The sequence below is a fragment of the Trachymyrmex cornetzi genome, unplaced genomic scaffold, assembly GCF_001594075.2.
Source record: "Trachymyrmex cornetzi isolate Tcor2-1 unplaced genomic scaffold, Tcor1.1 scaffold117, whole genome shotgun sequence".
Lineage (NCBI taxonomy): Eukaryota > Metazoa > Arthropoda > Insecta > Hymenoptera > Formicidae > Trachymyrmex > Trachymyrmex cornetzi.
The window spans coordinates 628,679-653,485 of record NW_017295730.1 but is presented as its reverse complement, the minus strand read 5'-3'; the positions used below and the strand labels follow the sequence as shown (position 1 = coordinate 653,485).

Sequence of the window (24,807 nt, the reverse complement as noted above, 5' to 3'; positions counted from 1 at the left end):
CCCCCCGCGCCGCCGCGCCGCGCCGCGCCGCGTCGATCGACGGGGGAATACGACGAACACGTAGTACGTACGGGAGTGGAGAGGAGCGAGTAAGTGTGTGAGTTTACGCGCCGCCGAGTGGGGGTCGAGGCGAGTGTTTCGTTTCGACCGGATCGGGATCCGCGTTGCCCTGACAGTCGACGAGGAGTGTGTTGTACGCGCGGGTGTGCATATACACGGCTGCGCTGCGCTCGCCCGCGGCTGCCGACTGCCGTGCGAGTCGCGCGAGGCGCGATCGTAAACACGCAACGCGACCACGCAACGTGCGAGGACAAACAAGTCGCGACGTAATATATCCAGCCGGACTGCGACGGTTCCTCGCGATCATTTCCGCGCGAGAGAGAGAGAGAGAGAGAGAGAGAAACTGTCGCGATTTTCCTCCGACTCCGAAATCGTCGAGTGCGCCGACAAGTGCGGGCGTTTTCGGGAGTGGCGGTTTATCCGCGTCCACGTCGCGCTCCAGGCGAGTCGCGAGTGACATTCTCGCCGGGAACAGCTGGGCGACGAATCTCCCGGAGCATCACCGGCGCCCGTTCATCGACGCGTCAACGACCTCCGGGCTCTCCGTTCGCGATCCCGTAAAGGAGCTCTCTCGCCGGAGTGGAGATCGCACGGTGTAAACGGTGTTCCGCGTTAACGTGACGAAGGCGCCAACGCGCTTCGGCGCTTCGTCGCTTCGTCCAAAGGACTCGTGCGCGCGCGCGCGCGCGAGTGACCCTGGGCGTGAAAGTGACACTTGCGCGAAGCATAAAAGCACAAGCCAGGAGTAAACACTTCCTGGAAATAGCGGTTCCCGACGACTCACGCTCGCCGCGAGGAACGGAACCGGTGCCGGTGCGCGAGAAGGGCAGCGAAGGGAAAGAGAACCGGGGTGTCCCAGGGTGTCCAGGGTGACGGATCCGCGGCGGTGAAGAAGGCGAGAAAAGGAAGGAAGGAAGGAAGGCGATGCTGTGTCTCGACTGCGATCGACTGCGCGGTTAATTCGCACGTGTCGCGATATGTCGGGTGGCACGGCGGGCGGCGGCGGTGTCCGCGGCACCGGCGCCGAGTGCAGGAAGTTCGCGCCGAACATATTCAACAAGAGCAAGTGCAGCAGCTGCTTCAAGCAGAAGGAGGAGCACAGCGCCGAGGCTCTGGAATGCAACAGGGTGAGTTTTGCTTGATGGACTCCTTCTATCTTCGTCTTCACCGTCACCCTCTCCTTCCCTCTTTTTAAAGCTCCTCCTCTTTCGCTACCGCACACACACACACACACTCATGCCTTCTCTCTGTCTTCCTCTTTCTCTCGCTTACATAACTATGTATATACGTAATTATAGTCATTGAATGTTAATCCGAAAGATTCTCTTTTCGCGAGCAAAGGCAGGAGCAAAAATATGCAGTTCGGGAAGGTATATTTATTATACGTTACGCGTATATGTATACTTATTATTACACGTCATCGGTTTTGATAGTGTGATTTTTCGAATTTAAAAACAAATTTTTTAAATCTTTATTAAAAATATTCTAGACTCCCTGACTTTATTTAGAGCAGAATTTAGTACACAGACGTGACAAGTTTAATAATTAATTTTTTTATGAAGCACACATGGAAAAAATAATTTCGCTGAAATATCTAAAAATTTAGCTATAAATATAGATTTGATAATAATTTTGTTGGATTACCAACATATTATATACAGGACGTTCAAATTAGTTGCTATTGCAGCGTCAAGCTTGAGATTTCTTCGTAGCTATTTGAAATATCCAATGAAATTCTTTTTATTTTAATTCAGATCTACATTTAGCTACATTTTTTAGATACTTCAGTAAAATTGTCCTTTCCGCGTGCTTGTCGGTTTTTAAAAACTTTTCTGACAATAAGACGATAAGACGCTTCTCTGGTTTTTCTTCGTATCACTCTCTGTCTTCTTTTCTCTCTTTCTCTCTCTCTCCTTTACTGGTACTCGAGCATCTGACTCGGCTCTTCTCTTTCTCGCTCACTCTCGAATTCCTTTCTGAGATCGAAGACGAGCGGCGAGAAGGAATAGAGGTCCTGCCGTTGTCAGGATGTCGACGTTATGTAAGATCCGTCGTGGCCGTCGTTCACAAATCGCCTCGCGAACGCGACGTACGTTTCGTTTACTTGTCCTTCAAGCGACATAGATCTTCCGGCTCGTTTGCATCACGACAGTCGTGGTTCATTAATTTTACCTTAGCCATCGCGCTGCACCTTTCTAAATCGATATGAGTAAAAATGATAGTTTATTCGATTGACGTTACAGTGCCGCAAGCACTGCCGTTGCCACTCAAATTATTACGTAATCTACGAGTATCGTGTATAAAGACCGAAACGAGTAAATGTTCCGGCATTGAAAATAGATACGATAGGTACTTGCTAACAAGAGACATAGGTGACATATAGTGGGCGGTATTTATAGTCTATTCTTATTTTAAGGCCGTGCCTAATGTTTTAAAATGCTAATATGACTCTCTGATTCACTGAAAAAAAGTTTACTGAATTTCATCAAGTACTTGTTTGAATATTACTAACGAAATATTTACTTACAGTAAATAAATAGTTATTCAAAGTAAAAAATTATATTTCATTAAAATAAATATATGTTTAGAGATTTAGTAAATATTTCGTTAATACTATTCAAAAACAAATCTTTAATAAATTTTAATAAACTTTTTCAGGATTAGTTTATCTGGAGACTGTACTTAAGACGGTCCTAAGTATAAGATCCGACTATAAATACCAGTGTAACACAGTGAATCATAAGATTTTTGTTGTTTGCCAATGTTAAACAAAGATGATATGATCACTGCGTCATACAGTATCGCTTGTTGGAAAGCATCAGATATATGAGATAGAGATTTTAGATTTCAAATTGCGAAATTTCGCATGAATTTGTATGTATATGTATGATGATTATCGTTTGCGGATTATTTCGTGTTGCTTCGTAAGCCCGAATTTTTTTATGACGGTTAATCATACGTATAGTATAACGAGCAACAATTACGCGGTAATCTAAAGGCACGTCTTAAATAAGTGTATTATAAAATCCGGTGTTTTAAAAGAAATTGCTTGAAAGTAAAGGAAAATTTTGGAGCCAGCTTATCTTAACATCGTTGAGTATGAATTTAATCTGTACGTTGGATTAACGAATTAATGATTTCCTTAAAAAAATATATATTAGTTATACAATCCGTATAAAAAATTTGAATTTAGAAATATATTATAATTTATATTTTCCCTAAAAAAAAAAAAAATGAATTATTCAAATTGTATAAGATTTCAATCATTTTGTATGAGTATTTTATATAATCAAGATTATTTAGTGTTCATACATATAAAAGCAAGATTATTTAATGATTACTTATGCAAAGTTTTGCATAAAAAGATCGAACGAATATAATTATAATAAAAAAAAATTTACAAATACCAGTCTGAGTTGATTCTCGTGTATCTTTAATCTGTGGTGATATCGATGTAAATTCAGTTTTGATATAATAAATTTATTAAAATGTATTTTGTATGAAAAAGAATTTATAATGATTGTACTGTATGTTGCAAATAATAATTAGAAATGAAAAAAGTTTATTAATGTATATTTAGTGTATGATATTATTATACATACTTTGTAGAAATTTAAATGTTTGATCTAGCTGTGTAGAATAGAGTAGAAATACTTAAAAGATATGGTCTTGTTTCTTTAACTTGAGAGTGCGTGCAAGGTATCGCTGCGTCACGATCGAGAATACCTAATACGTCTTTCGATGCGAGTATATGTCAGAACGAGAGAGAATCTTTATAGTTCTGCTTTTTTCGTCTCGTATAATTTTTATTTACAACAAGCTCTTCAGCGGGTTCATGAAAATCATATGGGAAAGAAAAGTATATATATATATATATAGAGAGAGAGAGAGAGAGGGGGGGGAGGAAAGAGGGGAAGAGGAAAGAAAACGTAACAAGAACATTAAAAATCAATTCGTGTTGTACGGTATCGAGGATAGAAGGAGATCGTGATAGCGGAATCGTTGTCACTTCGTAAATGCGTTTTTTTTCTCTGTATGTGAAATTGCTTTTTTATACCCGATCGCTACTTTACCGTTTGTTTTAATGCTTCATTAATCGTCAAAGTTAGTAGTGCTATCTTTTAACTAAAGTTATAATGACGCAATGAATTGTCGTTTATTTTACACAAAATTACATTTTTAGTATTTTCATGTATATAATATAACGTTCGATTTTTTTTCATTCTCTTATGTTGTTATTTTATAAATTTTATAGTGACGATTTTATATACGCACTCTGAAAAAAGAATCCGGTAATATATCTATGAAATGTTGATTGAAATTGAACAAATATTAATTTTATTTTTATCATATTAGATGAATAATAATATTTCAAGGCACAACACACAAGATCGAAGGCAAGATAGAATACCAAGGCAAGGAAATTTTGAAATTTTTTGTAAATTCGTACAATTTTAGCAAATTAAATTTAATACGGTTAAATGAATGAAAAATCAATTTAATTTAATAATATAACTCTAGTTAAATTTTGCGATGAATTATCATTTTGTATAGTTTGAAAAAAAATGGTAGATTTTCGTTGGCGGGCGTTGAGCGTTCACCGATACACACGGCTGTTTATACCCGGTCCTCGCGCCGTTGCGAAATTTCGGAATGTCGGCAGCCTTGCGACCTGTTCTCGGTGCATTCCAGCCATCTCTTCCTCCAGCACCTCTACGAGAGAAGAAGGCCCCCTCCGAGAGTTGTTGGCCTGTCGGCTTTCGCATGGATGCCGGTATCTCTGTATCGGTTTATTCTTCCCGTCTCGCTTCCCCCCTTTCACACGGACTATCTCTCTCCGTCTCTCCCGCGCGTGACCGCAAATAACGTATGCATACGCGACTCGATATTTCTTTACCCGTTGGCCGTAGTACGGTTTTCCCGGTAAGCTGGTTTCGGTAACTCGCATCGATAGATAGAGACAGGGAAAGAAGGAAATCAACGTTAGTTCGTTAACCGGTATTATTACGTGTCTTTCGTCACAATCGCGTTATTTTTCAGGTGAAAGTATAATATCGTTTTACTCACTGTGTATCTGAAAAGCTATAAAATTACGTAAATTGGTCCGTGAGATTTCGTATCGCGGTAAGAAGGAAAAGAGTTGATTTTCATTCGTCTTCCAAGGAGATATTTGCAGACCTATACACATATATCTCAATCGTATATATCGTAAGATCTAATTTCAGCGAGAATATACAATCGTATCGCACGATAGAAAATACGATTAACAAAAGAAATCGGTCTTATTACGCGTGTATGTACGTTCTTGTTCTTGACTAAAGAGACCCTTGGGCCATGCTCGCTCGTGACCGGCCATTATCGGCGTGCAACTTGGTATTTTCAGAGTCCGATTACTTCTTCGTGAGCGCCTTCGTAAGTGCCTTCGAGAAATAATTTCCTGGGGTGAGAGAGCCCGAGACGCGGTTGGGACGTACCTTAAATTTTGATCCGGTGAAACGATTCTGAGACGTCTTACGGTACCTCGGGCTTCCTTCTGGCTTTTGTGAATATCTTCTCTTGCTATCAAATTCCTGATATTTCGCGAATATTTCTTTCTTTATTCATACCTATTTTAACTTTTAGTAACTTGATACACGGAAAGGACGGTTTTGTTGAAGTATCTAAAAATCCCGCTGGATACAGATCCAAAAATAATTTTTTTTAATATCATACTAAAAGCAAACATTTACTTACAGCATAAATAAATAATTACTTGATAAAATTGATAGTTAAATTAAATTAATAGTTTTTATATCAAATAAATATATATGTTTACATTTAGTAAATTTTTATTTAAAACTATTCCATATATCTTTCGATTAATTATCATAGAGAATATTTTATTATACATACTTGTCTCAAAATTCTATTTTTAATGTCAAATCCGATGAATCTTCATTAATTTAATACATCGCGTAAAAAAGAAAAATATTCTGCTATGCGTATTTAGTAAAATATAAAAAATCGATAAGTGTCATCTTTGAACTTTGATGTACTCGAAAAATTGTGTATTTATGTAACACATGCAGCAACCTTGTTTTCCAATTTAACCGATGCTGTGGCATTCGTGACTCGCTCGACGCACATGGTACTTAATTAACAACGGTTACGACCGAGGAGAAATTCCGGATTCCCCGATTGGATTGATGGCAATTAACGCGCGCTATTACACAACCGACATCGGCGTGTCGGTAGCGACTTTTTTTCGTTCTTCCCTTTATCTGCTTTGTCTCGTTGATGGGATCTCGCCGTGGCGGCTGTACCTATACAGCCAATATCTATCGCTTCAGCCGAGGAACCGATGCGGATTTAATAGCTCAGAATGGAATTTCACCTTCTAATGAAATCGGACGGCTGGTTGCTTTTAGCGATTAGCGTGCGGAGATAACTCCTACATCGGAGTCACGTGAAATAGAAAAACCATTAATTATCGTCAATCGAGTAAATCGAGTCACGAACGTTATCGCTGCGCACACGTTCGTGATATTTTTCCCGCTGTCCAGTTATTGTATATCGTGAAAATTATCGTACCGCATTAAAAGGGATAAATATATATTATATTCATCAATTATGAAAATATGAAATTAAAACTGTGGATACGTCAGAAAGATAAAGAACGGTACATGCGTATTTTCGAAACGGGAATGTACTCTATATACTGAATTGCATCGTAGTGGAATGTTTACCATTAACATCTTTTTATCTTGTTTATTGCAAAACTTCATTACGAAAACTTCTTCTTTTTACGACGTAAATAAGTAAAGAGGGTCACGCGAATTAACATTCCAGTAGTGGCCGAGCTAGTTCTCGGTTTATTGTTTGTATATTTTTACGCGTAATCAGGTTTTCGAGAGACGTATTTTTTCTTCTTGTACGAAGTAATTGTTATCACGGGGGTTCTTTTTTTCGTGCAGAATGGATAATTGGTAATTAAATATCAATAAAAAGTTCTCTTTATCGTGCTTTAATTAATATTATTAAAAGAATAATACTGGTGGTCTCTTAATTAGAATCAAACAAAACATTAATACTGCAAGAAATTATAATTATACAATTATAATTATATACATTGAAATATTAATACTGCAAAACCGAAGTCTGCTTGGCTAAAAAAAGAGGTAAAACGAATCTTTAAAATTGGACGCTATTCATTTCAGTTTGTGCGCGCAAGATTTGCGTGATTGCAATAACGGTTACGTGAAAATAACAGCTCTCGACGACGATTTATCCCCCGATGGATGAAGATAAACGCTATCAGTTGTATGCGCAGTTACGAGATCTCGATATAACTATACGCACCTTGCGGATCGTTGATGCAATCCATATTAGCTTTGCGTATTCATTTCTATGAGCATCATTCAGTTTCTTTACTTTTAATACTTAATTTTCTTAATTCTTAATTTTACTGAATCTTTTTCTAAAATTTTTGACATTTTTAAAAAAATTCTACGACGAATGTTTATAAAATCATTGTAGCATAAATGTACGAGTAAACGATCGTTATTGAGAAGTCATAATTTCAAATGTATCTACGACATTGTAAATTGAATAAGAGAGATATTCAGTGATTCGACACGACTCGAAACATTCCTCACGATATTTACGATTTCGTGATTATATCTACGTACACGTACAATACGTGCAGTACGAGATAGCATGAATATATTCGCGTGCTCGCTGAATATTTTCTCTTCAAAAGCGTCTGCTTTTGTCATGGCCACCAGAAATTATTAATACAAACGATAAAGATCACTATCATACTTGCTTCACAGAAAATATCGTCGTGTTGTACAGTACCAAGACAAAATTTTATTTGTCACGTTGAGAAAAATGTTCTTGATTAACGCAAAAAGGTCCAAGAAGAATGACATTTTGGAGAGACCAAACAGAATTTCTGATTATCACAATTGTTTGTCTTCACTAAAGTGTTGTTCTTATTGAGCTGTTTTGTATTGTCAGTTTAATCAGAATATTTTTTTCATTACAATAATATCTTTTAACACAATATCTACTTATTTTACATTATAATTTTTCCTACATATAATACGATGTGAGAAGTTTGTTTATCTAATATTTACTTTTTTGTTAAGAATTTCTGGAATAGAAATAAAATACCGAGTATTTATCCGAGATTCTTTTTAGCTCATCACAGACTTTATCTAACACGTAAATCGAAATCCGTTGAAAGATTTCCTGCGAGAAATAACCGTTGAAATTTGTAAACGCGAAGATTTAAGCATGAGGTGCACGTTCCACAAAGTGTGCGTTATCGTAATCGAGATACACAGGCTTGAATTGTTATGCGTTACTCATGTAATAGTCGCCGCTGCGAATTTATATGGTGTTAAATTCACACAGTTTTAAGCTTTGAAGAAGCATCGGTATGCAGTTGTCGCGTAACAACATCGCCGTGTGATGCACCGAGAGAAATGTTTTGTAACGACTTGCAAAAACTTTCTTATTTTTTAATTAAAAAAATTTGTTCTAACCAAATTTTAATTATAATTGCATAACTGTAATAATAAGATTTTGATTAGAACAACAAAATCTTTTAAATTAAAAAGAAAGTATTTGTAAATCAACGTATCACACAAAACATTTTTCTCAGTGTGAAAATGTCGATGCATAAAAATCGTTTTATCGAAGAAATCTTTTGTGATATGAAACTTCAATTTTAAATAGCAATTTTTTATGACAATTATGAATTATTTTGTATTTTCCATTTGTTTATGAAACTTGTTTATTTCGGTTTATCTTTTGTACTGTGTCTGTCTTAAAGACTTCTCTTTCTTTCTCTTTAAACTTTATTCGAAGAATTTTAATGACATTGCGCACGAGTTGACATTGTTGACAATTTAATTATATTTTCCTGTATGATTTATTAAAATTTATGTTTTCTGTCTTAATAGTGGCAATATATTACGTCTAAGTAACAAATGGCTTTCCAATCGATACACTAAGCTTCTAGAAAATTAATGTTGTAATGTTAAAAGAGATAGGAGAATATATGAAGAGCACACAAACATTTATCGGCATTCTGTCATAAAAAAAATTGTAGAGTTTTATAAGTAGATATTTTGATTTTAGAGATATTCGATATTTTTTTGCCATCCTACGATTGTATTTCTATTCTCGACTATTTCTCGACTATTTCGCAGTTTATTCCGGCCTTGCGTGCCGGTCGGTCGAAACTTCATCATCCGTTCCACATGCATAACCTGCCCATTGTTAGCCGCATATATTTAGTTGGTTCACGACGTAAGCTATGAGCGCGAAGTACTGTTATGTTCTATAATATATGCATGACGTATCGCTTGGTCGATCTCGATATTTGTTTCTCGCCTTTAGAACTGCGCGGCTTTGAGGACCGTCGTTTAAATTACAAGCGGAAATACCGTGGCGGTAATAAAGCGAATATCTCTATGTACGCAACTCGTTTTACATCGGGTTGGAAGGGCGCGATAAATCGCTATTACTTAGGCATAAGCTGCTCCATCATTCTCTTCTTTCCGCCAAGCTGCGCTTGTAACGCGTTCATTCGCTACTTTCTACGTTCTCTTTTGACAAATATCGGTGTGTATATATCGTAACGCGATAGCATATATTTCTATTTTATTTAATAATAATAAAGTAGCAGCTTAGTGACGAATTATAAAATATTTGATTCGATTAAAATTAATATCGAAACGAGTTTATGAGGTTTTCTCTGATATAAATTTACTTGATTAGGAAATAAAATATATATATGTTACAGGTGAAGAATTAAGAAGAATTGTTGTAACGTACATTAATAATAACTGTGTACTAGCTCTTAATTGCCTATTGTTTTTGTAATATTGTTTTTAATATTGAGAGCTCGATTAATTTGTACTGTTAAATTTACTTCATTCAATGATTGTGATTGACGGTCGAGTATTTCTATCTCATCTATCTAAATTTCAATGTTTCGTTAGCAAAATTCGAATGGAGCAGCATTAAAAGTTCTTGATAACATTGTAATAAAAAGAAATTCGAGGAAATTAATTTTATAAAATAATATTAATCTTATAAAATAATGTTTATCTTCCTGGGATGAAAAGATAATCTTGTGAACGTGATTTCGATTGACGAACCGAGAGTGACCATCGCCGTTCTTAACGTGCTGTTGTAAAAAGGCAGAAAGTTGCAAAGATGGGTAACCAGTCGTAACGGTATACGATACGATACGTATAGCCAGAAAGGAGAGAGAGAGAGAGAGAGAGAGAGAGAAACAGAAAAAGAAGAGCCTGGCCGCGACGGCGCTAAATGAAATTGCCTGTATATTGTTCCTAGTGAATGGAGGCAGTGACGATGAGGTGGACCGCTGGCCTTACGGTGCATTCATCCTCAATCGGATAGCCCCCGGCCGATTAATCGAGTTCGGTAGAGCGGGAGAGAGAAAGAGAGAGAGGCGTATTCTCCTTCTTTCCATTGAATCAGAGCTTTTTCCTCGCGCAACCTTCGCCGGCTTCATCCATAGAAGCCGTTGTACTCGCTCTACCTGTATAAGGGCTTCATTGAAAACTTTGCCGATCCGGGATCAACTGTCCAGGATTGACGCGATCTTATGCGTTAGGTCTTTCTGTTGATCGTTGAGAAAGACTTATCGTCAATGGTTTTTCTCGGAGATTACTTTAATGTAAAATTTTCTCTAATGCCCGTTTTTATAATATATGGTTATTCAAAGAGTAAAGGTTACCAAAAAACTTATGAATGAATTTTAATGATGAATTTCTTGGTAACCCAGGTAATCTTTAGATAATTATGTACTGTGAAAACGGATTTCAGAATTAAAGAGTATCTCTTGAAAAATTTGCTGAGCATTTGTCTAATAAAGTCAATGAGAAGTGAATGAAAGATATTATCGATCTAGAATGATCGAAGCAACCGTCATCTTATTTAGTTTCAAGGTTTCAACTGTAATTCTGTCTCCATTATAATCTGTATTAAATCTAGATTTTAATTGGGAGACTGCTTCTGAGACACCGTGTATATTTAATAAGCGTGCTGTAAACAATTACTCTGAGATCTCACCGGCGTAATCACCTGTCAGGACGTAAGAAAAATGTGCCACTATCGTCGACGAGACCATGTCGGGTATCATTAATTTCAATGAGCGATAAAGCCTTCGCCGCTCTTATTGAGCTCCGTTCGAGCGTTATCGCGCTTGAAAGCCACCCATATTCGCTCGTAGACCATTTAACCAGAAGTTGATGAATCGAATCCAATTTCATCGGCCACTTCCAAACCAAATGTCCAAGAAATATAAGAGATACAATTATGAAAGCTATCAATCAAGTTTTTGTTAAGTCACATTGACACAATTTAATGAATACCCTTGCGGTTGGTAAAATATTCGAATAATTCATACATTTCTTTTCTACACATTTATCATTTATGTACTCTTATATATTTTCGTCATGTCTTTTTGTGTTGTGATATTTTTCATGGAACTTAGAATCTTGCCATTATTTGTGAATTGACATGCAACTTGCAGTATTTCTTTTTTAATCAAATATTTAGTTTCTAAAACATATATCTTTTAATTGCAATTTTCTTACGAAATTTTCAAATTATTTACTAAATGACAACGTTGGAAGATCGTGAATGTTTAAGCTAAATATATGGGAATAATTTGACATATATTTTTCATCATCTTTCTTTCGAAACCAAGAAATAGATGCACGTCGTTTCTCGGTCTTGAAAGTTCCGAGAAAATCTGTGTATCTACTTGAATGAGCGATCTCCACCGCGCCGGTCGGACTTTACATTTATGGAGTTTCTCTTAACGAGAAATTTTCGTTCTCGGTAGCGCGCGATTTCCGCGTATTTACGTCTTCGGAGTGTATCGGTATAGCAGGGATACTCACCTGATCGTCTCTTTTACCGAGAGAGATGGGTTTCTTCTTGCTCCACCCGAGAAATCTCGTCTATGATTCCTGGCCCCGACCCGAGAGATACCCTTCTCTCAAATTACAGACCCCATACGGTCGATACTTGATCGTTTTTCCGTAGCAACCGACGGATCGCCGTCGGAGATTAGAAGAGATATCTGCGCGTTTGCGTTACGAGAGTAAACGAGAAAGCGGAGCCGGCGAGGAGAACTCTTTCGAGTGCTCTTTGTGGACGTCAGTGACATCAAATTAACTTCTAACTTTCTATCTCGCGTTGTCTCGTTGCCGATGTCACGACGATTGCGCGGTGATCTTTCGAGCGGTTCATTTTGAAAAGTATGCCGCACTTTCCCGCAATTTGTAAACGATAAAAATCGCATTACGATCCGTTGTTCAATTCGCGACATAATCAGCGTATAATTGAAATAATTTTTCTACCACTAACAGTTTGTCTATGAATTTATTTGCGTATAAGTCAAAAGCTGTAATATTAAATATTAAAACATTAGCATAATAATCTTTATTTAGCGAATATACGATATATATTTAATTTTTAAATTTCAGTCAAATTTAATACATTTAATTCTTGAGTTAAATATTAAATCGTTTTAGTTAGTTTTAAATTAACGACATATTGAGCGAGAATAGTGGCGATCTATAGAAATGATTAAAAATAATTTAATAAAAAATAAATCTCACGTAAATCCAACAAGTTATTAAGTTCCGAGAATATTTGATTTCGAAAAGCTTTTTCTTTTTCATGCTCACGTACAAGTACAGCTTCCGTTCGCGATTCTCTCGCACGACGACGGTGATACGCGTTGCGCAACGCATAGAAAAAGCATTAGAGGAGACAAAAACTTAATACTCTTCGTCATCCATCTTTTCGACGAGGCTTATAAACGAACGTCTCGCGTTCAGGATCGCGCGCTAAGGCGTCCTTTAGAGAGGAGGGAAACCGGGATGATGGATGGTGGGGCTGTGAACAAAATGAAACGGCCGGAGAGCTGTTTGCCGCTCTTCGGGCGACATCCTCTTCGGGATCAGCGTGATATTTTGTCTTCTCTTTCGCGTCGTCGTCACCACCACAACCACCGCCGCTATCAACTATTTATCCTCTCCCAACGTTCATCCTCGTGCTGACCACCTCGTGCAATTAGCCTCACGGTCACGGCAAGGACATCCACTTCGTGATAGGCTAAACACAAGTCGACTGCTCTATGAGATATTGCCTACTGATCTGAGAGACGGACCCCAACCGAGGTACCCGTTCAAATCGGATGGATAATTTGCGATCGTTATGACAGAGTGACCATTAAGTCGCTGTCATATACGCATCATGTACACCTCGTTTTGGCAGGCTCGAATTTGGCATTGAATACTTTGATAGTCTCTATAATGTAGTTTGTTTCTATGTAATTAGGTTAGCTTGAAATTTTATAAAAATATTATTCACAAAAACTATTATTGGGTATGAATTGAAGAATCGCCTTGACCGAATATAGTATTTTTTACTTCTGTATTCTTAAATTACTTTATATTTCATCAGGCTGTATCGGTATATACCTTCTATCTTCTTCATTTGCTTCCTATCCGCTTTTAAAATAACCTTCTGCGTACTTTAATTCGCTGCGAAAATTCTGTAATCTAGTTATAATATATTTCTATTCAATTATAATTGAATCTCGATAATTAGTCTATTCAATGTTAATTATAGTCTCGATCTTACGACTCTCTTATTGTCTTTAGTCTGCATTATATTTCGTGGATGCTCTCTACACTACTCTATACAGTCAAGGTAATTTCTTGCGTTTCTTTACAATGTAACAGCCGCAGGCTGCCTCGTATAATCGCATGTTTATGCCTAGCACGATTGGATAACTCATCTCATCAGGTAGGAGTTGCCGCAACTGTATGCAAGCACTGTGTATGCGAATACCGATTTATAAGTCGATCAAGTTCGATGTGGTTACGGTGCGCGGAGGATGATTATCTGCAATTGAGTCGGCATAACATACTGCCAGATCTTGTTCTCTCGATGCTTCGGTACTTCCTCTCTCTCGCTCCTTCGTCATAACGACGATACATCGTCATAATATTTTGCGCATGCATTTTAAATATTTATATCTCAGTATCTAAAATATATAATTAAATTTGGAATATTTAAAAAATAATTAGTTGAAAGTACTCTACTTTGTCTTTTTATTATAAAAAGTGTGTATACATTGGCATATAAATAGTTTAAAACAGTTAAAAGTCTTTTTATAATTTCGAAAGATTACAGTATTTCAGAATTTTTTCAAAAATCATATTCTTATCCCCCTCGAATTATATTTAAATATAAAATGATTTGTAGGAATAGTTATCGATTATAATTAATATGCAGTAGTTAATTATTAATTACAATTTATTATCTGACAACTCTCTCTCTTTCCGTTATATTTTTATTGAAAACTGAGATACCTATTTTTTATACACTCAAAAAAAGACAATGTTATATCAACAGCATTATTTTAATTGAAAATACTTTTGCTGGTTCAACTTTTTTTTCATTAATAGTATTATGAATTAACAAAATTATTTTCAATTAAAATAATGTTGTTGATATAATATATCATTTTTTTCGATGCAACGTAGGCAACTTTAGTTCTAATTACAGAAATTTTGTCATCTGAAAGTACAGTATCTAATTTAGGTAGACAATTTTGCACGGTTACCGTAATTTTTCTAACTCTCACAGTCTCAGTAGTTATCTATTACAATCGATCTGAAGAAAGTCGCGATATCTCATCCATGTCCGACGTCTCTCGTGTACCGATCCCTCCGCGTCTTCGACCTCGTTCCTAAGGCTTCCTCGTCCGTTGTCGCGGACCCGGGGGAGACCCGACTTGACGATAGGTCACTCCGCGAAGATTGTAAAAGCCCCGCGTGTATGTTCCACCGGGCGTATCCCTCTCACGGCAGGTCTCAGATCTTATCTGACCTTGCCGTTGGTGCATAAGCGATTTATAAATAATGTATGGACCGTTTATTTATACGGGCGTGCACACACGCGGTGCGTAGTCCTGTCGACCAAGTGGGCCGTGGAAGGAGCGTAGGAATAAAAAGGAGTAGGCAGAAGGGAGAAAGGAGGATGGTGGAGGCGTACTCGGTGGTATAACCGATATTTCTCGTATCGATACCTCGCCATTCATTTAGATCTCTCTCTCTTTCTCCTTTTCCATCGACGTGCAGACAATCATCGTTCCCGGTGCGACAATATCAGACGGCGCGTCGCTGCTTCCCGCGTGTACCGTAATGCAGACAAGAAAGTGCACGGACTCCGGGATTTTGTTTCCCTTCGTTTTATGATGCAATCGACGCGACCGAAATTGTCAATGAGACACTTGGCGATCGAATTCATGGTCTCTCTCTATGTAACTACGAAAAGAAATAAGGAAGCGAATACCAAGAAACGAAAAAGTCAGTCTATTTTGATCTCTTGGGACAGGTCCGAAAGGAGACGGAGCCGTCGTTCGATGTTCTGACGAACGGAGAATAGACGGAATATTTTCGTAGTTTACTAATAATAATGAAAGCTTTTAAAGAGATTCCTAGATTATTTAAAAAAATTATTTTATAGCAAAAATTTTTTTAAATCTACATAATTTAAATTGTTTGATCTTCTCAAGTTTATTAGTAGTAAGAAATAATTTGCGCGAATAGATTATTAACCCTTACCGTACCATCTACAATTTGGCGCCTCATCCATACCATCAAGGGTCACTAGAATGTGTCGGTCACTAGTTACCCATATTAGTACGGTAAGGGTTAATATTATTAATATGTTTAAACAATTTTAATTATGCAGTTTTTGTTGATTTTTGATATGTTAAAAAATGATATGATTATCTGGGGTGTTTCTACTTTGTTATGGCCAGGAAAAATGGGTAATTTTTTGGAATTTATAGAAAAGAGGAACTATTAAAGATAAAATTCTAAAATTTGGAATACATTTAAATTTATCTTAATTAAACATAAAAAAAATCGCTACAACAATTTAAGTAATAAACAAGCTGGGTGGAGTGTGCGGCGGAACGAGATGGCCAGCTGGTAGAAGTTCTTCGAGGCTCAAAAGTGATCTGAGAAAAAAAAATAAATTTTTTTATAATCTATAGAGGTTTGTGCTTCATATAGACTAAAATAAAAAATGAAATATTGTTTAAAATAAAAAAATTACAAAAATTTTTTAGTGAGTTGTAGTCAATCAAACAAAAAAAATTTTTGTTACGAAAAATTATTCCAGTTATTTATTCATAAAAAAAGTTTTCAATATTTTCTCTTTATTCTAGTATGCTTTAGAGAGGCGGTATTTCCGAATATTTTAAGACCAAAATAATATCGATCGCATGATTTAGGACTTGTACAGAACTTCCACCAACTTAAAAAAACGTCGTTTCGAGAAAAACGCGTTTAAAGTTTAGGTAGTATTTACAGATAGTCGGCGATATCCCAGGACTGTATAGTACTCCCTCTTCCTCTTCACTTAGCTCGTTTTTTGAAAAACGAGCTGGTGACATTGGCTAACGGTGGCCACGTAGAAATATGACAAAAGAATAATAGAGCAGCTGCAAAAACCCAAACAAAAGAGGACGACGCGCAGATAAGCCGCAGCGCTCCGTCCTAGCGTCAGGTAGCAAAAGGCTACCTGACTTTTCAACAGGCTGTAACTCGATCAGTTTTTCGAATTTTGACTTGATATTTTTACCACATATTTTTGATAGTACAATCTTTAAGAATATGTAAAAAAAGTCGATTTTTTGACCCAACAAGGTAGAAACTCCCCTTAAATATTATTTGCTTGTTAATTTTTTTTTATATAAAATAATTATTTATTTTTTTCACAAATTGTGTATGAGATAATTATATTCTTACAAAAGTCTCAATTTTTATACAAGTTTTACAGAAATATGGATATGTTTTCGATATAAAACCTTTTCATTAGCGTGGGAAATAATTAAAAAAGATGCATGATGTACGATCGAATGTTGAAACGTAAGACTGAGCAACGGGAAGAGATCGATTTCTTGCGGATGTCTCGATGACACAGATGGCTTTTTTTTTTAAAGTCGGATAAAAAGCGTTCGTTTGATGAGAAACGGTTTTTCGATTCTTTAGAACGCGATTCCGTTTGGTGTTCGATACGCATGATGTCGTTCTTAAATTAATCTACTTCATTAAAAAACGGAAAAGAAGAAAAGCACAGATTTATATTTATAAAAAGTTAACAAATTGAATTACGCAGAATGTATTTCTATAAAAAAAAAAAGATTATTTTTCATGAATGAAACTATTTCAGAAATTTCGTAAATTTAATATCACTATTATCCAATCAAATCATTATTTAGTACAATGTTTGTAGGCAGGGTGTATATAAATATTCTCGACAATCACCGTACAGTATTTTGATAGATTAATCGGAGATTAATCAAAAACATTTTTATTTTAATATGAAAATGTTTAGATTATAATAGTTCTCATGTTATAAATTTAATATTGTTTCTAATTTGCAACTGCTCTTAGATATCGATCTATTACCTGTTAGATTTTTATAACTTAAGTATTTTTTAATTTGTCTGCAATGCTTATCTACTGATTTTATTTTTTTATTTCTGTAATTATGCATAGATACGTAAATTTTAATTTACATATATTAATATATACATACGTATGTAAAATACATATAATGTGAATATTAATTCACATATATTTTTTCAAAAGAAAGGCAATTTTTAATTTGATTGATTTAACGTAAGATTTAATGTACGAGAGCCGTTCGAGCAAAAGTAATTTGATTGGCGAAGAATAGACGTTTCGAATGATTTCTTTTGATACGTCAAATATTTCGTGAAAGAGCGGCTGGCGCGTGGCGCGTAATACTTACTTGTTTTTGCGCGGAGTACTGCGCGTTACGTTGTTGTGTTTACACAAGGTCGTCGCGCTATCATTCGCACAGTGAGACTCGACCCCAGCCGGCTGCTCCGTGTAACGTCGCATTACCTCTTGAAACGCGACAAGTGGCTGAGAGACGTTAACGTGGCCATTCGCTACAATTAGCAAGTATTAGCCCGCGTAATTAATTAACTCACACGATTAACGACTTGTAAACGTGTCAAGGCAAAGTAAACGAAGTAAGCGAAGTAACTTAAGTAACCGAAAGCCGTGGTATGTGGACTGTTACTGTAATGCGTCATTTCATGAAATTTACGCATTTGAGAAATGAATCGCGCTTATAAACTCCGATTGTATAATAGTTGTATACGATCCGTCGTGTTCTAATTAACTATTAATTCAGTTTTATTCGCATCGTACGATATATTGGAGAGTGAAATATTCGGATTGTTAGTGCGGGCGCGAGTACTCCATGAAGAAATAAAAACGAACGGAGAAATAGGGAGCCCAGGAAAGCATCAAATAATGGTGGAGCAATCACATTATGAATTTATAAATGAATGAAAAAAAAAACAATATATGTATTAAAAAATGCCTATAATATTTTACGTGAATAAATTAGAGAGATATTTTGTTTTACATTCACATAGCTTGCTTTCACTGTTATTTAATAAGCAATATAATGATAATTATTAACTACATTATTTTGTATAATGTTCCATTTTTATTTGAATCTGTTATAGCTCATCTTCATGCATATTTTTAACATGATTTTATATTATTTAAAATAAAGTGAAAAACGCAGATAATATAGATTATGCGATTGGGAATAATGCGCAAACTGTTTACCGGTTTTAATTAATTCTCAGAGAATTCACTAATTATAGTATTGTATGATAACCACAAGATACATAACTAAATTAAATCTGCTCGGGATTCATGAAATCTGTAAACATCGGAATATCATTATACGCAAAATAAACAGTTATGAATTCTAAAATAATAATTTACGGTCTTTTAAATTTGACGTATTTAAAAAATGTTCTAAAGAGATAATATACTATTAGTACGGCCGTGCGTTTAAGGATCAAGTTCGCTGTAATAATCCAAATTATTCCCACGTTCCTCTTTACCGCTGTCGTCACTGATCTTCGCGGTTGTAACGATCCCTAATTCTAATCCTTCCAAGCCAAGTTGAATCTCTCCGGTCCCCGAGCTGCTTTAAACATGGTCAAAGACACGGGGGTCGCGTGGGAGCCGTGGACTTTCCACCTGTCCCCGATCTTATCTCGGCTCGACGGTGATGTCGGCGCATAGCGTACACGCGCAAACTTCTTGATGCACGTGCATCGCTAAGAATGGCCGCGCGATGCATACTTTAAAGCGCACCATGCACCGGCTGTCACGGCCGACCTCGAAAACGGTCCCATTTTGACATTGTGTATTGTGTTTTCGATAAGAATCGTAATACAGGAAGTCTTGTTTTTAATTTTGACGGTCTCTCTCTCTCTCTCTTTTAATTTTAATTAGTTTCCAGAGAATTTATTGCTGTTAAAGTATTTTACGCCGCAGTGTGACTGTGTAGAATATATATTTTTTCTGAATTATATCTACTCGAGATTCTTAAAATTCGAAAAAATATCGGAACATATAAATTACGCAAAAAATATAATTATTTATTCTAAAATAATAACTTAGGCGTATATATCTGAAAGTTCTTTGCTGGAGTTAAGTATACTATTAGTAATTTAATTATTCGCGAATTAATTTAAAATAATGCGTTTAATTTATTTCCCCTCAGAACTTTCTACAGACCTTCTTACTCTCGCAACAAGTTGTTTTTGCATTCTTTTTTTTTTAATTATAATGTATAATTCAAGATGCGTAAATTTATCGTTAAATTATAATACTAAATTATACGTATAATTATAGATTTTGTATTACGGAAGAGTCTTATTTCCTGTCGGGATTAAGCATCGTTCTAAATCTGATTTACGTACCTATACGCTCTCTTCGCGAAGTTAATTCTAGAAACGCGATTTCACGCGCACACGTAGTTAAACGTTTCTACGAGGGGAAAAAAATCTGTAATAGTTGCACAGTTAGAGTTGGAGTTTCGCGGGCGCTGCTTTTCATTTCCGTATGATTTACGGCACGGGTTCCACGTTGGACTTGGCCGTAACGCGATTGTGTTATGTGGAACTTTCCACCTGCTCGCGGGATGTTATCTCACGTGGTGAAACGTGAGCGGCACGTATGCACGTGTGAGCCCCGTGCGATCAGTGTGCAACTGTGCATCCGATGCCATGCATGGCGCGCGGATGGAGGGCGCGCATGTGCGCAAGATTAATTAATATCGCAATATCGCCCCGCCGTCGCCGTCACCGTCGCCGACCGCCGTCGCCGTCGCCGTCGCCGACCGCCGACCGCCGACCACCGACCACCGCGCGAATGACAAATTGGAGAAAGCGAGCAGCCCGGAGAGTACTGCTGAGTACAGCTGCGCTGCGGTCCCATCGGGTAGGCACGTCATCGTGATAAAGGTAGCGTAAGAAGATTATGCCCCGTCGGAACCTTGAGCGCGTCTCTGTTACGAGGTCGATGTCTTTTCTCCTCGTTCGATCCCAAAGAACCTGAAAATCCACTTTGATCGCCGACCAAGTGAAAAACTTTGACTCGTGTGGTCTTCCGCGCAAGCCGCTGTCGTAGAAAAAAATATACTATGGTACGTTCTTCTTTGTTAGAATTGTTCGATATAAAAATTAATGTATTTTTTGCAAAACTAGAAGATTTAGAAAAATTGAAAGGAACTCAGAAATTTTATTTTTCGTTAAGTTAAAAATTAAATTATGAGAACATCTTTAACACTTTATTCTTCTGCCTATCTGTCTAGGTCGGTCTAGGTTTAATTCTAAGAAGGATAAGTAGTCCTGTAAAATAAAATCAAAAGTTAACTGGCGTTAGTGAAACTAATAATCAGCTTTGCATAGTTGGAAATTTTCATATTACCAATTTTACAGATAATATCTGGTATCTCATAGTGAATGGCCAAGTCAGATACGATCGGTAAATACGGGTTACTGTATCTTCTTTGCGATGCAGGAGAGACACGCAATGCGTTCGCCTACCTCACGCGTTCCCACGTGATTTGACGCACACGCATATTGTGTAACGCGAGCGGGAATCTAGTTTCTTCTTTTCTTACACGTGACACCGGATTGTCACGATCGTTTGCACAATCGGAGTGTAGGCACGATGTCGAATGAAAATTGATCGTGCTATTCTTTTTTTCTTTTTTCGTTATGTATGAGAAACACTGTGTATTTCTGACTTACCTCGTGGAGCAATGAACGATTTATTGGCTAGTGATTTACATAGATTTGCTATAAGTTCCAATACACTTTGCATAACATGATTAATTATCGCAGTAGATTCAAGATTATTTAATCTTTCTCCACATATAATTTAGCTTTCTTGAAATATAAATTATACTTTTAAAAATAATATAATCAAAATTATATAATTAAATAATGTTTTATTATATATAGAGTTCTCGATTTAAATTCGTAAAAGTTAAACCGTACACATATCTTCTTTACTAACATTTTTTATCTCCTTACATAAATATCAACATAGCAAATTTAGGGAGCAATTTAATTAAAATTTAATTAAATCGCGAATATTTTTGTTATATACAGAAATGAAAGGATGAGGGAAAGAAAGTAACAAAAATTTGGCTTGATCGGTAATCTTTCGAGATGAGCTCGAAAGATGATTTCGCGGACGAAAGCAATAAGGAGCCAGCCGACAATTTAGACGCACTAGACACGATTTTAGCAATGAACAGAAAATTGTAGGCGGTTGTGGTGCAGGAAACTGCCGAGAGTAAACGGTTCTCAGGCTTCGCGAGGGCACTTCCTGCTCCACTTCATCGCCCTGTGACTTAAATGGAGACAAGAGAAAGGCGTGGAGATTTCTTCGGAAATTATTAAGACCAACTCTCGCAAGCGAACGATATAAAGCCCTCTTATCTCGGCCTGCGAGAACGACTTCCGATCGAAAGCGAGAGCGATTATCTCCGTTACAATTGTTCGGTGCCAAATATCGCAATAGTTTGTAATTGCTCGTCGCGAAAGTTTCTTTTAAATATTTTTTGTAATCCGTCAACTATATTTTATTAATTAAATTAATGCTAAAGCTGGGACGTTGATTTATTAGACTTATTGTTAGCGATAATTTCAAAGCCATTTATTTAATCTATAACTATCTTTATAATCTATAAATTAATTATTTATGTAATTTTTAATATAATGACAGATAATAAATAAATTAGAAGACAAAAACTCTTTATATATTAGAATATTAGATAAAACATATAGTGACATTTTTTAACGGAAAAGATTAAGTTGCGTTTATTTTGCAAACGTCATTTTATGAATATCTGATCTTCTTATTTAAAAAGCAGCGCAGAATACGATGGCATCGTTGTTGCTTTCACGCTACTGTTAATACTGCATAAATTCGCGTGGCAATCTTATCGCGGCCGCTTTACGGAGCAACGATACCGGAAAGACTCTGAATGAAACGTGTTCACGTGACCGACATATCCCTTTCACATTTCACGTTGTAACCCGTCTGCGAAAATCATCTTTGTATCACAGACCGGTATCGTAACGAATGCCTGCAGGCTGTCACCTGTCGCTGATAAATTAAGAAAGATGAGCGGCTCGCTGATAATCGCGGTGAGCCTCACGGCCGAAACCGTGGATCGTAAAAGCCTTTCGTTTCTTTTTCAATCATTCTTATTTTTTTTTTCCTCTTCAACAACATTCGTTGAGCCTTTACGTGCACTTTTACGATGACGCCGCGACACACATTGATGCAACACGCCTACGTTACTTCCTTGTCGCTGATTGCAATTGCGCAATCGTTGCGTTTTGAGTGCCGACTTTTATTGCCGCGGCGAATTAGCTTCTGCAGAAACGATCGCGTAAATTAGCGACTGACTTTTATTAGCTCCCGCGGCTGTCGTCAAGGTGTTCGCGATGTACGCGAGGTGTTATGAGAGTAAATTGAGGCTAGATGTATATATATACATATATATACACACATATATATATATATTCATTAGATATCAATAAACGATATTGCAGCAAACTGTCCTTAATGGACGGTGTTATTACCGTGAGTTTCATTTTTGTTTGCAAAATTGTGTAACATAATATTCATGAAGATAACGGAGCTCGAAGGACGGATTGTATTATTTACATGTAAAGAGATTTTACATAGAGATATGAATTTTGATGGTAGAGGAAAGCCCCATGTTATGAGATAGGCGTCTTAATATGAGATAGCGGCGTTTCTGCTAAAGTAATAAACGCTATTATATTGGTTCCACCATGAATTTATTGCTCTTGGATTGAAAACTATTTAGTAGAAAATTCATTATTAGATCATACCTGTAGTCATCGTAAAAAAAGATTTTAGAATTTGGATATCTTCAAGTTTCATTGAGATGAGCCTTTAAACATTGTTTATTATTTAATAAATAAATATTTGGCAATACATTTTTCATATAGTGATAGAGTAATGGTCGTACTAATAGAAAAATACGGGATATGTTGAATTGCTTAATTACAGAAGTTAGAATTGATGATCGCAAAAGCCGTAAGGCGTGGAAATCGTAATATGAGGGTATTTCTAATATGAAATAACTCATGATCCCATGTTATAGTGAAAGTTGTTGCTAAAGTATAAATGTTATTGTACAATAATAAAAAGGACAATCAGAATGAACATCGAGTGCCTATTTCTGCGATGCTTGATTTCAACTATCTGAAGACGAGTTCTGGGTATAATGTATCGCATACTCATTTTTCGCGCACTCTAGCTGTGTTTGTTTGTATTTAAGAAACATTAAATAAGGTTTTTTAGTTACAATACTGATATATTTTGCGTTTTACTATCGATTTCTCAGGGCATCTTATATTAGGAGCATAATTTTTTGACTTTGCGATTTACTCACTTTTTACATTTCTTTAATTTTGAAATAAAATGAAATTTGAATTAAATTTTATATAACATTGTCTTAAAGTTTATTAAATTCCCTTCAAAATGACGTATTATTTTTTTAAATTCTTCCTATAGACTTTTAGCCAAAATGAACTCGGTATTGGACTCTCTGGGTATTCGGACTCTCATTCGCCCCGGTTTTGGAGTTTTTTGTTGTTGAACTCGGTCTCATAATAGGGGCCTTTCCTCTAATAAAAACTAGTTTTTCCCTAGTTTTCAAGGTTTGAAATTTTCCGATACAAATGAGGGCATAACTTGATTCGCGTTTAGAATTATTATTGCACATTATCTGTTTGCTATCTTTTTCAATGTGTTTTCTTTCATTCCTTGTATATACTTGGATATTTTTTTCTTTCTCTCTGTTCCATAATAATAAATAATCAACTGGTGAATGTCTTTTTTGGTGCTTGAGACCGTTTATTGCCAATTATTGTTCATTCATGTTTAGTTACCTTACGTAATATAATGACTCTATATAATGAAATAGTATTTTAACAGTCATGCAGTGGAATATGACAGGCAAAGTTCAGCGTATAAGAATTGATTACTGTGTTGCGCCATGCGGACAGTAGTCTAATCATTGCGATTGCGGTCATGAAGCACATAGGTCCAGCTCGCGATCGTTTAAATAAGCGCTACAATTCAGGCAGAACCAATCACGAAACTAGTCATCGTTTCACAAGCGATTGCCTCCGTTTATCAGGTTTACCTCGTACCGTCGCGCCGGTTGCCCCTCGTCACTCTACCCTTTCCCTTCCGGTTTATTTGCTTCCTCGTTGCTGGGATTACGTCC

The 24,807-nt window shown here is 36.5% G+C and overlaps 1 protein-coding gene across 3 annotated transcripts in view; it reads left to right on the top strand.

The window, feature by feature from the left end:
* Positions 1-699: 699 nt before the first annotated feature.
* Positions 700-24,807, top strand: part of osp (myosin phosphatase Rho interacting protein outspread) — a 217,765-nt gene continuing 193,657 nt past the window's right edge. For all 3 annotated transcript variants that reach the window (XM_018514035.1, XM_018514050.1, XM_018514056.1), the window contains exon 1: positions 700-1,187. In XM_018514035.1, the coding sequence (XP_018369537.1) occupies positions 1,038-1,187 (150 nt within the window). In that variant the 5' untranslated portion in view covers positions 700-1,037. The remainder of the gene's footprint in view (positions 1,188-24,807) is intronic.